Source organism: Camellia sinensis, chromosome 9 (genome assembly GCF_055761805.1).
Source record: "Camellia sinensis isolate YWXY chromosome 9, ASM5576180v1, whole genome shotgun sequence".
In the NCBI taxonomy this organism is placed as follows: Eukaryota; Viridiplantae; Streptophyta; class Magnoliopsida; order Ericales; family Theaceae; genus Camellia; species Camellia sinensis.
Genome location: NC_138969.1, coordinates 82377147 through 82390396, shown reverse-complemented (window position 1 = coordinate 82390396; position 13250 = coordinate 82377147). Strand labels below are relative to the sequence as shown.

The window sequence follows — 13250 nt, the reverse complement described above, 5'->3', positions numbered from 1 at the left end:
CGCTTCCTTTATTGAAATCTATGGATAAGAGAGGTTAGAGGTGGTCGGTTATGGACCTCTGGGTAGATGGTAGGTACGTCAATGGCTCAAGACCACAGGAGGCAATGGAATAGAAGACCTATGCAACCTTAGAGATAGAGAGGGTCATAGTGAGAGACCTTGAACATAGCTATGGAATTGCAATTTGCAGTGTAGAAGCTATGCAAGTGTTGTGTGTTTTGGCCGTTGTGTTCATGATACAGAGCATTGGAGCCTAAGCAACCTATAGTGATGCAGAGTATAAGAAGCTCAAGGAAGGCTAAATTTAAAGAAGCGATGATATTTGGACATTGGCATGATTTCATAGAGAAGCTGATAGAAATTTTCTATAGTTCTGTTTCTAGTATTATTAGTCTTATTTAATAATTATATTTATGTTTTCTAGGATTTTAAGCTTAGGGGTATTTTGGTAATTTGTAGAATTTCTGATTACAGGTTGTGGGTCACCCATGATTGTCTTGTGAGTCAAGTTATTTAATTAGTTTTTGTTTTTATTTCTTATTTATGCCTCAAAAGGCCAAAAAGTCGCTATAAGTTGTCACATCACTCTTTCTACTTTTCTACACTTCTTTTCGTAAAAAGTCAAAAATGTACTAAAATAGTCTATTCCCAAACGAGGCCTCAGTCTTAGATTAGTTTTGAAAGTCAAAAATATTATAATAATTTCTGTTTTTCGTTATAGTTGGTTTAGGAAGTTTTCTAGTTCTATATAAAGTAATGTAATGCTTATAATTTAATACAATTGATATTTTAAAGAATTTTCAGTGCTTTTGAGCCTTCTTATGGATTGTGTAATGCAATCAAACCCTAGGTGTGATACCTATGGAATTCTAGGAGTGATACCTAGACCTATTTTCTTCTTCTTCTTTCTCTCTTCTTTCCTTTTTTTATTTTTTTTATTTTATTTTTCCTTTTTCAGTTTACTATTCACAAGTTGCTGTTCACAGCCCCTTACAGTGCCAAAATCCCATCTTTTCATGTTTAAACTCAGGCATTTATTACCCTAAACAAACCCTATTTGTCCCCTATATCTTTATTGCAATTTCAGCCATAAAATCCAATTAAAATCAGCCACAAAAGCCTAGATTTGCTGCTGCCCTAATCGTCCTACATCATAGACACAAGTGGCGAGCTCTCATCAACTCAACACTCGTCAACTCAAGAGGAAGCTAATATAAGCCCTACTATTGTGCCTGTGATTCAGGCCGGCAGGTATGACATCTTGGGGAGTTTATCATGAATACAAAAGCGTGAATGTAAGTTCAACATCTGCTCTCTCTAAGCTTTGTCAAGGTGGAGCTGTCAAGGACAGCCAAGCAACCTTGACGAGCCCTTGGTCTTAGCCACCAATCCATTATTCTCCAATGATCCCTAGTGGGAGTCTCTGCTCTTAGCCTAGGCAGCCAAGTGGTTAAGTAGCATAGTTGTCAAATCGGGATTCGTATCGTGAATCGAAATGGTCTCGTACCGAATCGCGAATCGAATCGAATCGTGAATCGTAAAGATTCGGTCACTTTTTCTAAATCACTTAAAAACATATATCTACACATTTAGATGTTAAATGTATCTTATGAATATAAAATATTTAGACTTAAATCAACAAAAATGTTATTTTGAATGATAATCACGTAATTTAATAGGTAAGAAGTTAACAAAGGTTCCTATGTAAAATCACCATCTTACCTTTTTTTTTTTTTTTTTTTTTTTTTAAAGATTTTTTTATCAACCATTCTTAATAAAGGTAATAACCAAATAGAAACTATTAATTTCTAAAGTAACAATAGTTAACAACGATATTGATATTTGGACAATAAGCATATATACTTTTCTAAGTAAGAGTGAGCAAATAATAAGAAAGAATTATTTAGGATATTTTATTTTAAAGCCTAAAACATTTTAACATGTATAACTGACCTCACACATGTAGTATTCAATTTAATAAAATAGTAATAGATAATTCATAGTGTAACTCTAATCTTAAACATCTTTAGAAGATATATTACAATTTTTTGAATGGGACAAAAATGAGAAGAAAGGTTAAAAATATGTTAGGTCTGACCGGATCTGATTGGATCCTATAAAAAACTCCATGATCACTAAAATAATAACAAATCATATATATATGTTGGTTATTTTGGTATTAAATACTATTAGAAGTTATATTATGTCATTTTCACTAAAAAGATGAAAAAAATGAGTCGAAAATATGTCGAACACAATAATTTCAAAAATTGCATGAATCGTAAAAAGTGAATCGAATCGTGAATCGATTGTGAATCGTGCGATTCACTACAGATTCACTTCCAAAATAGATTCACTCATAGATTCATATCGATTTTGCAAAAATTGCGTATCGAATCGCGAATCGAATCGCGAATCGTAAGATTCTGATAACAAAGTTAAGTAGAATGAATGAGCCTCTATGAAGCATGGATACTTCAAAAAGGGAGACGTGTCCGTATCGGATACTTATCGGATACTGATACTCCTCGGATACTCGCGGATATATATCGGATACTTCTTAATTAATTTTTTGTTAATTTTGGAGTATCGGATTCTTAATTTTGAAGTATCGGATACTCAAAGTCACATATTACTTCTGATACTTTATTTAGTTCTTTGATAAGAGGAATATATTGAGAGTTAAAGTAATAGAATTTGTCAAATTGATATATCTTTATTGTCTCTCTCACTCTCTCATATTTCTTCTCTCTGCACTTGTTCTTTTTTTGGTGTTGGCATGTAAGGATTATGTTTAATTTGCATTTGCATTTGATTTTTCTTTTAATTTTAGATGTTTTATGAATGTTTGAAGACTCTTAGTTTAATAGGAATCCCTCTATTTATTTATTAATTTGCTTTAGGTTTTATTTTCATACATATTACATTATTAAAATTATAAAAAAAAATATATATTTTTTTTACGAATATATCCTTGCCATACCTATATTATACTTTTTAGATTTTGGTGTATCGCCGTATCTGGTATCCATATCCATTCTTCCAATTGAAAAGCTCAGCCTACATTTCTCCTTAAAACTCAATTATTAAGGAGAGGGAAACTATAGCTTTATAACCAGCACAGATGGGACAACTCCAAGCAATGTGAGACACATTCCAACACACTCTCCTGGACCACAATATACAGTAGCCAAACAAACAACACACCAATCACAAGCCCAACCAAGCTATGATACCAATTTGAAAAGCCTAGCCCGCACTTCTCCTTAAAACCCATTTATTAAGGAGAGGGAAACTGGAGCCTTATAACCCGCACAGATGGGGCAACTCCAACTGTTCTGGGACAAATTCCAACACACCCTCTTAGACTACAACCCATAGTAGCCAAACAAACAGCACACCAATCACAGGCCTAACCAAGCTCTGATACCAAATTGAAAAGTTTAGCTCACACTTCTTAAAATCTAAGTATTAAGTAGGGGGAAACTGGAGCCTTATAATCAACATAGGTGGGGCAACTCCAAGTGACGTAAGACACATTTCAACACTTCCTAGACGAGCTTGAATCATGGGTTTCTTCAACAACTCCTAGAATCTTGCCTACCTATACAATCATGGGTTTCTTCAGCAACTCCTAGAATCTAGCCTACCTAGACAATGAAGGTTTCTTCAATAACTCTCATGCGGACAGTCCTCTTATAGTGGAAGATACATTTGACTATTGGAGTTGATGAAATCTGAGAACTTGTTCACACGAAAGCTAGTTTAACACATCCTGACTTCTCGCTTCCATTTTCAAACTAATATATCTTGGGGGTTAAGTTAACAGTTACCAGATCTATTTTTGTCTGTCGACAAAATCTTATATCTTGGGTTGGGGACATGTTGTGTAAAAGAAAATATTAAACATGAAATAAGCTGAGTTATTGAACACTTTTTGTGTTTATGTATATATATGTATATATTTTCTTCATTTTTGTTTTGCTTGTTGATTTGGTTAATTTATTTATTTATTTTTTTTGTTGAAATTTGCAGTGATCCTGAGAGTGCAAATGTTATTGTCACAGCTGGACATAGAGGCCTAAAGTTTTGGGACATACGGTATGTATGTTAGTTGTTTCTCTTTTGTATATATTTATAGTTACAAGCCCATCTGCTATACCATCTTTTCCTTCTTTTTCCTCTGCAATGGTTGGTTGTCTCATAGTTATATGGGCGACGACACATGTTCAGCTTTGATTATGCTTTAGGTTGCTGAACTAATACAATAATAGTGTATGGTTAAGTATATATAACGTCCTTCATTGTTCACAGTGATCCATTCCGCCCTTTGTGGGACCTTAATCCAGTTCAGCGGATCATATATAGTTTGGATTGGCTGGCAGATCCAAGGTATTCTGAAGTAAAACAGAATTCTAAATCTTGTGTTTATTATGTTCTTCTTCGTTTATCTTGTCTTTTATCTTTATTTTTTGTTCCTTTCTCTCAATTAGTATTTGTTGATTCTTCTAGTTGCGTTATTGTGTCCTTTGATGATGGAACACTAAGGATCCTTAGCTTATCAAAGGCTGCATATGATGTTCCTGTCACTGGAAAACCTTTTGTTGGGACACAACAGCAAGGATTCCATAGTTATTATTGTTCATCCTTTGCAATTTGGAGTGTTCAAGTTTCACGGCTAACAGGTAGCTTTGTCATACTTAATGATATGTTGTTGTGTCTAACATTTTTACTGTTCACCATCACACATAAAAGAACTTATGTTCACTTTGAAGCCATTTTACTCTCTTTGCCTTTCATTTTCTTTTTACTTGATTGGCATATAGTGTCATGACCCAAGTCACCTAATTCGTGCATGGACCCCTCTGCTCCCTTAAGTTTTGCGAATTTACAAATTTTGCTTCAAATTTGCGAATTACCCCCAACCAATTCGTGAATTGATTAATTACTGGGGCAAATTCATTATTTATAATAAAATTTAGGCCAATGTTACCAGAAAACGCTAACACATTTGTGATTTACCTTTTGGAATGTACTTTTAGAAACATGGTACATTTTCGTTCGAAAATGGTAAATTTAGCTATCCAAACCGATCTCCTAATTTTTCTATGCTTGTCATTAAAATTCTCCGTAATAAGGAAATATAAAATATTATGAACTAAAATCTGGATAGAGTGGAATTCTGGATTGACAAAATGTAAAACATAGGTCACAATGCTCATAGAATTGTGTTATTGAATGATTATTTTGAAGAAAAATACATTATCAATTTTTAATATATTGGATGTCAATTAAGAAGTCTACTCTTATCGTACCATATTTTAAAGTATGTGGCATACGACGTTCCCGTTCCTTGTACTAGAACTATCTGTATTCTAGGTAACATAGTTTTAGGCTTTTGTGTATAAAAGCATGCCTAATTTTGTTTTTAAATAATTGGTGGGGGGCAAATTGAACATTTACTGTGTTCAAGGGTTTCATGAAAATGAATACGTAATTTGCAAAGTTACTAAAAAAAAATAGTGCTCCAAAAGTGTTGAAACAAAGACCTATTTAGGCCGTGCTTGGATTGTTATTTTTTGGCTAAAAATAATAAAATCTCAACAAACCAAAAAAGTCAAAATGTCACATCATACAATCAATCAATCACTTTTTCCTCACAACTATATATTCAACTAAAAAAGCCATTCCAAGCACTTACCTTTTTTCACCTCATAAAAAAGTCATAATGCCACTAAAAAAACCAAGTTGCCAAATGGGCACTATTCTGAAGTACTTAACCAGCCCAACTACAACTATTTTTGCTTTTTACGAAGTTTACTTTTGTTCTTTTAAGTTAACTAATCAAAATATTATTTGTAATACATAATCTGATGTTGTTATTTAACAAATTAAGAATAAATAAAATTAAGTTTTTTAATGGACAAAATAAAAAATAAATATATTCCCTGTTTGGTAGAGCTGTGGGAAAGTGCTTATAGCTTATGCCTTAACAGCTTATAGCTTATAACTATGAACATAAACTGATTTCTGACTTATAAATTAAGCATCTCCTGTCCCACTCAAAGAATAAGCTGATTTCTGACTTACAAAAAGCTATAAGCTGCATTGTTAAGCTAAACCAAACACATCAAAATAGCTTAAATTAAGCTGAAAGCTGAAATAAGCAGCTTTTAAGCTGCACCAAACAGGCACATAGTATACATCATTATATGTATAGACACTCTGGAGGAGCTCTTGTTCTCAAGATATTTTTAAAATTGAAGCTCTTGCTCTGGCGCCCGCTTCGTGAATTGGTTTGTCAACCAAAGTGGGTGTGGCAGTGTCTGTTGGGTGGATGTGTGATGTTCAGTGAATTGTTAATTTTATGTTTTGATCTATCTTGGTGAAGAGTAGAATAAATTTTTTATTTTTATATGTTTTTGTTTTTGTTTTTAGGGTCAAGCATGAAAAGACTGTACATTCTTTATTGCACTCACTTTCATGCAAGATGTACAATTCTTTTAAACTTCTTAACATGTGTTCCCAATGCCCTTAGGGCACATGTTAGCAAAATCCATGTTTTTAATCTGTTGGATAAGTAGTTCTCAGTAGAATCTTCAATTCTGAAAATACTGAGTTTTTGTGACAATATTGTCTTACTGAAACTCTTACACACTGCTGTGTTCTATGATCATAATACTGTCTCTCTGAAATTCTTATACAGTGCTCATTCTCTGATCGTTGACATATTTCATTTTAAACTATAGGCATGGTTGCATATTGTAGTGCAGATGGTACTGTTCTTCGTTTCCAGGTGAGTTTTAAACTTGTGGTTATATGTTTTGCTGGCAAGTTCTCTTTATCATTGTTATTAATTTAATGCTTACTATTTTATCAAATATGTACTAAAACATTATACTGTATCCAAGTGTTTGAATGTACATGATCCTTTATCTTCAATAAACTTCTTTTTCCTAGTACACGTATTAATATGATAAACAATGTCGGGTCCATTTCCTAGTAGCTCAAGCTTTTGAGATAATTTGTGACTCAATATGGTATTAGAGCTCTAGTTTTAGGCTATGAGGCACGAATATTTAGAAAGGAGTCAGTCATGCATATCATATTTGTATTGGATACCAATACTCCTTTTATGTACTTACTAAATGTATCTGATAATTGATATTAATTTTCTTTAATTTTGCGAAGTATTGGATATTGTCGGTCTTATATCTGAACTATAATGAAATTGAGATTGTAATAATTCTTGCATAGTATAGAGCATACCAGTAATGACAAATACAAAAATAGTTTTCCAATATTTTTATTATGGGGGTAGGTTTGTCCAATAAAACTAAAGAGTTAACATGTTTAAAAAATAAATAAATAAATGTACACTTCCCTACTTTATCAAAATTTATCAAATTAATGTTTGCTTAATGTGTGGTCCTACATTTGTGTCCATACTTTGTATAAATAAAAAACTACAATCATCATTGAAAACACATTTAAATAAGCAAGTAAACTTGCATAGAATATTTTTGCATATAATACTTTGAAAGTGTGAAAGGAAAAAACACTAGGACAATATAAATAGTTTAGGCATGATATTGAAATTAAATTTGTATAGGATCCAGTGAAAAAATGAAGTACACATTGACTCTTAAACTAATACCTAATTCTTAAATTGTGATTTCTTGCTATTCTTTAAGCTTATTATGTGTACGACAATGCTAGAAATTATATTTTATTTCCAATTTGTCAATCAGTAGGAGATTATTAAAATGAGAAGAGAATTACATCGGACAAATATAGAAATCCAACAACTAGCGCCATAATGGGGAAAGAAACAGCCAACACAACAAACCTCCCACCTAAGAAAGTACCCCATAATAGGGGAGAAATGAACAATACAACAAAGAGCCCCATAAAGAGGAAGAAATTATCAATCCTTGCATATAACAAGGATGATCCCCTTAAAAACCTGCATAACAATGTAACAATTAATTACTCTTGGACTAAGGAGATAATAGAGATGGTTCTTCTTACAAAGACATGATAGCCTATTGTTTAACTGAACATGTGGCCCTTGATAGAGTTGGATAGTGAAATAGGATTTATGTAGCTAACCTTAAATGGTTGGGACAGAGTTTTCTTGAGCTGAATTTATGGATTGTATAATATTCTTGATCAACTTCCTGTGTGGATTGGAGGATCTTCTTCAGTCAGATCATTCAAAGTTTTCCAGACAGGCCCAGTCATTGGTAGTCCCACAGCAGTATACATACGCGTAAATGTTTTCTCAGGGTGCTTATGAACTCATGAAGTCATGAAATGTAGAAAGGCTTGGTCTACTGGATAAAGTCACCTAATTTTATTCACTTGTTGATCCCTCATGTGTTAGGGTAATCTGAAATTAATAGCAACTTTTATTTCTTTATTTAGCATTAAGAGGAATTCAAATGATCCAAGTCATCCAGTGAGTGGAGCTGGTGACTTGTTTTGGTGTTCCCTGTAAGCACTGCATGTATTATGTGCCCAGATGGGGCCATTTTTTGTCCTACATCTTTCTTCACTGTTAAGGAGTTCGGAAAGAGAATGTGAATATGTTTGGCTAAACGACTAGATATTTATTTTTGTCACTTTTCCCTTCCCTTTTGTTTTCCCTTCTACAAATCTTACTCAAAACCATGATCCAACTACATCTAAAGGTATTGTGTTTGATTTTACTTAAAACTAAGTTATCCTACTTAACCAAACAACTTGTATTCACTGTTGCATCATCATACTGCTTTAGGCTGGCTGCTTCAATGTTTTTTCAAAAATCTGATCACGTTTTGACCATAAGCAGCTCACAACCAAAGCAGTGGAGAAAGACCCTTTGCGCAATCGGGCCCCACATTTTCTATGCGGATATTTGTCCGAGGAAGAATCAACTCTTACAGTAATCACTCCATTGCCAGATACTCCGTTCCCCATGAAGTCGTCGTTGAATGAATGGAGTAATGCCCCAAGAACCATACGTGGGTTCTTATCTGTATCAAATCAGGCAAAAAGAGCAAAGGAGCAAATGACAAAAGGCCATACATTTGATGGTCAAACTTTAGGTAAACTCTTACAGTTCCTGCACTACATACATATAAAAAATGTTAGGAACACAGAATGGATCACAGACACACAATTGTGGGGCTTACACAGTGTGCGGTCCATAAATATTAGTGTCTATGATCTATTATGTATTTGGTTTGTGTGTTAGTAGCACTGCTCCATTTTGCTCCATAATTTTTCCATGCCATATCCTGTCTTGAGCATGTGTATCTGACTTGCTATTTTGTTTAAGCTCTGTGTCATGGTGATGATACGGGAATTGAGATTGGATCTGAGGACACATTGGTGTCACCGAAGAGCAAACAAACACCAAAATCCAAGACAAGCGGTAAGAAAAAGCTGACAGCTGATGATCAAGCATTAGTGTGCAGAGATGAAGAGACGGAGAATGTTGAGAGGGGAGACAGTGAAAAAGGGGAGACTGGGAATGAAATTGAGGTGTTTCCTCCGAAGATCGTTGCTATGCATAGAGTAAGATGGAATATGAACAAGGGCAGTGAGAGGTGGTTATGCTCTGGAGGAGCTGGTGGAATTGTCCGTTGCCAAGAGATTTGACAAACCTCTTTTTGATAAATAATTTTATACTTAATCATGAAGTGTAGCCAGATTAAAAGATCCATATGTTCATACCATAAAAAGAGTTTTTTTTTTTTGGGGGGTATATTATTTACTGCTTGTGAAATTCATTAATGTTGTTTAACTTATTTTGCTAAAATGAATTTGAAAGGTTTCTGTAAATATCTGTTGTTATGCTTCTGGGTGATGCAAGTTACTGTAATATGAGAAATCTGTATTTACAAAGGCAAAAAGAAGCTAATTCTTGGCTTAGTTTTGAACTAGCTTTTTATATCTTCTTTAATTGACCTTTTTCTTTTTATGTTTTGATAATTAGGTCTTAGTTTGGGGATTTGGTGATAGATCCTCACTATCTAATTTGTCTTTCAAAATGACAAGAATTATAGAGGTACTTTCAAAATTTCCTAATATTTTAAAACTTGTTTTTTTTACTATATTATCTTCAAATCTATCAGCTCTCATATGAAGTCATCCTCACAGTGTATTTTAGAGTAAAATTTTACTCTGAATGATAGTAAATTTTACTTTGATTTAGAGTAAAATTTTATTCTGAATCAAAGTAAAGTTTACTATGATTCAAAATAAATTTTTATATCGTTAAGCAAATTAACATGTTTTTAACCAGAGTAAAATTTCAGAGTAAAATTTTACTTTAAATCATAGTAAATTTTACTTTGATTCAGAGTAAAATTTTACTCTGAATCGGAGTAAAGTTTATTATGATTTAAAGTAAAATTTTATATTATTAAGCAAATCAACATGTTTTTAACATAGTAAAATTTTACTTTTACTATGAATCAAAGTAAAATTTATTATTATTCAAAGTAAACTTTTATATTGTTAAGCAAATTAATATATTTTTAATCAGAATAAAATTTCACTGTTACAAAAAATAAAATATATACTAAATGAATCAACCAAGTCAAATTTTATCTCGTGCGTATTATAATACAATACACCCCATTTCTCTGTCTTGGCATTTATATTCTATTCTCCATTGCTTTGCTCAACGCCGTTCAAAAGCACTCAAAGCATATAATTAGAAAAGAAAAAGCACTCAAAGCATATAATTAATAATAATTAAAAAAAAAAAAGAGTTGAACATCAAAATGGCATCTAGATCAGCTGTTGAACTCGATTTCTTCACAATGGAGAGACTGCTCCTCCAAACCTCTTCCCAATAAGCTCTTCGATTGTCGTCGAAGCTTTCGAGGTTCGTCCTCATCAATTTGAATTTGTTTTTAAAATTCATTATCTCTCTTATTATGTGAAAATCATTTCGTTGTATCTAATCTTCATATATATATATATATATATATATATGTAGATATTCAAAGTTACGTTTCAAAGATGAACCCCGAGCTTTTGAAGACTGTGATTGCTTCTGGCTCTGTGGACCAGAGCACCAATTTGTCAAAATCGTCTTCATTTTCAGCTCCGGTGACTCCGAAACACGAAGAGAACGTCTCTCTCGCTTCTCCCTCTACACTCCGACCAGATCTCCTTTGAAACCCTAACCATGGCGTCATCATCTATGTATAAGCAATAGTTGTATCAGACAAAACTTGGGAGATTGAGAGGGTGATTAGGGAATATTTAATTGAGGGTATAATAGTCTGATAAAATATTTAAATAATAAATTTTGTCATTTATACAAGATTTTATAATTATGAGAGAGTTTTAAAAGTATAATTTTTTTCTTAATTCTTTTAACAATAAAAGAAAGATAAGAGGGATTTATACCCAAATTTCCCTTTTTGTTTCAGCATTCAGTAAAACAGAACGACAAAAAAAAAAGAGGTCAAAAGCTCACTCTAAAAGACTAGGGTGAGTGGTTTAGATTTGTTCGGTTTAGCCACAAACTAAGACCATTTCATTACTTATGGTTCTATCAAATTTAGAATCAAACTAATACATGAAAATCTTGGAATCAACCTGAATTGAACCACTAAATCACTGTTTCGTTTGGTTTGGAATCGTGGATTTTAAAAATATTATCATTATTCACAATATTATTACAAAATATTATTTACAATTACTTACATGATTGTTTAAAATTAGTTTTATAACTATACAAAAATGTACTTAGAATAATAGAGAGTTATAATTTATATATATTTGATACTAACAAAATATTTTAGTATTTATATTTGGTAACAAATTTCTTTAAGCATAAATAATGTTTTAATTCATATTCTATTGTTAGAACAATATAAATATATTTGTGATAAAGAGTTTGCACCTGTTCCGCGTGGTGATTTAACTCTTATCATCAAAATTATTGATGAATCACAATGGTTTTTTGGCAGATAATTTTAGTGAAAATCTATTAAAACTGTGGTAACGTAATCCGCATTATTGTAGTTTGAAACTGAATGTGATCATTAGAGTAAGACCAATGATCTATACTAGACAAGATATAGATGAATTTGATATTCAATTTCAGAAACTTTACACAAAAAGTTAATTGAAGAAACTAGAAGCCCTCACTCTAGTCCAACTTTTATGGTAAAAAACCATGTTAAAATTAAAAGAGGAAAAGCCCGAATGATAGTCAACTATAAATGGCTAAATGAAAATTTAAAATTTGATAGATATTTCATTCTAAGAAACAATGTTTTGATTTATTTAACCAAAGGATATATGTAACTATAAAATCACAAATCGAATTGTGAAGCATGATTCGCCTATTTGAAAAATTAGAACCGAACCGTGCATTGAAAAGATAAACCAAACTGTATGGTTTGGTCTGAATCGGAGCAGTTTATGATTTTTTTGATTTTCACTCAGTCCTATAAAAGACCCTAAAATGTAAAATATATAAATATGCAATTGAAAATAATAATAATAAGTCCCCCAAAAAAATGAAAAAAAAAAAAAACAAATAAATAAAAGTGGGTTTTTACATTTGCCAAAAAGAAGAAAACCAAAGCAAAAGCCAGGTGCTTCTTACTCACCCCTACTGCAACTTTATGGAGGATTGGAGAAGATATGGCACATTCTTTGCCTTCCAAAATTGCATCAATTTATTTGATAGAGAGTTCCAACTGTAGTGGCAAGTAGCAACTAAAGAAAATAACATCGGAAATGTCCAAAATAACCCCACCGTGGTATTTGTAAAGAAGTAAAATTCATATAACATAATTTGTTCAGAGACCAAGAATGTTTGGTTTGGTGGTAAGGTGTCATATAAAGTTAACAATTCTGTGCCAAAGGGTTTCAGATATGAATACACAAGACAAAGATGCACAAGAATAACAAAACAAATTCTAATTCACTCAAACGAATTCAAAATAAATACAAAAATCTCACAAACAAATACAAAGGAGAGATAACCTCTCCTAACTCATAATCTCTCTCAAATTCAGTTATTTTTTATATCTAATATAACACATTAGCTTCCTATTTATAGGCTTCTGAAGAGGATGAGAGACGGAAGCGGTGACTCCAAAATCATCTTGTTTCGGACACATTCAAGAAGTTTCATTGTGGCTCCCATTGTTGACCAACTAAGAACTTCAATTCAAAACCATCTTCTTCAGTAGCTTCTAGATCATCTAGGAGCTCCAGGGATAATCTAGGAG

The 13250-nt window shown here is 32.5% G+C and overlaps 1 protein-coding gene and 1 long non-coding RNA gene across 5 annotated transcripts in view; both read left to right on the top strand.

Moving 5' to 3' along the window:
• Nucleotides 1-9828, top strand: part of LOC114278618 (Transducin/WD40 repeat-like superfamily protein) — a 44744-nt gene extending 34916 nt beyond the window's left edge. For 3 of the 4 annotated variants that reach the window (XM_028220702.2, XM_028220700.2, XM_028220704.2), the window contains 6 exons: nucleotides 4036-4101; nucleotides 4315-4392; nucleotides 4513-4685; nucleotides 6750-6796; nucleotides 8834-9089; nucleotides 9323-9828. In XM_028220702.2, the coding sequence (XP_028076503.2) occupies nucleotides 4036-4101; nucleotides 4315-4392; nucleotides 4513-4685; nucleotides 6750-6796; nucleotides 8834-9089; nucleotides 9323-9645 (943 nt within the window). In that variant the 3' untranslated portion in view covers nucleotides 9646-9828. Of the gene's footprint in view, nucleotides 1-4035; nucleotides 4102-4314; nucleotides 4393-4512; nucleotides 4686-6706; nucleotides 6797-8833; nucleotides 9090-9322 lie in introns of all 4 variants that reach the window. The other variant, XR_003634976.2, reaches the window with a different exon arrangement.
• An 811-nt stretch (nucleotides 9829-10639) lies between these two features.
• Nucleotides 10640-11355, top strand: LOC145798672 (uncharacterized). Its single transcript, XR_014340031.1, has 2 exons — nucleotides 10640-10879; nucleotides 10994-11355. It is a non-coding gene; the product is annotated as an uncharacterized LOC145798672 (long non-coding RNA).
• Nucleotides 11356-13250: the final 1895 nt, after the last annotated feature.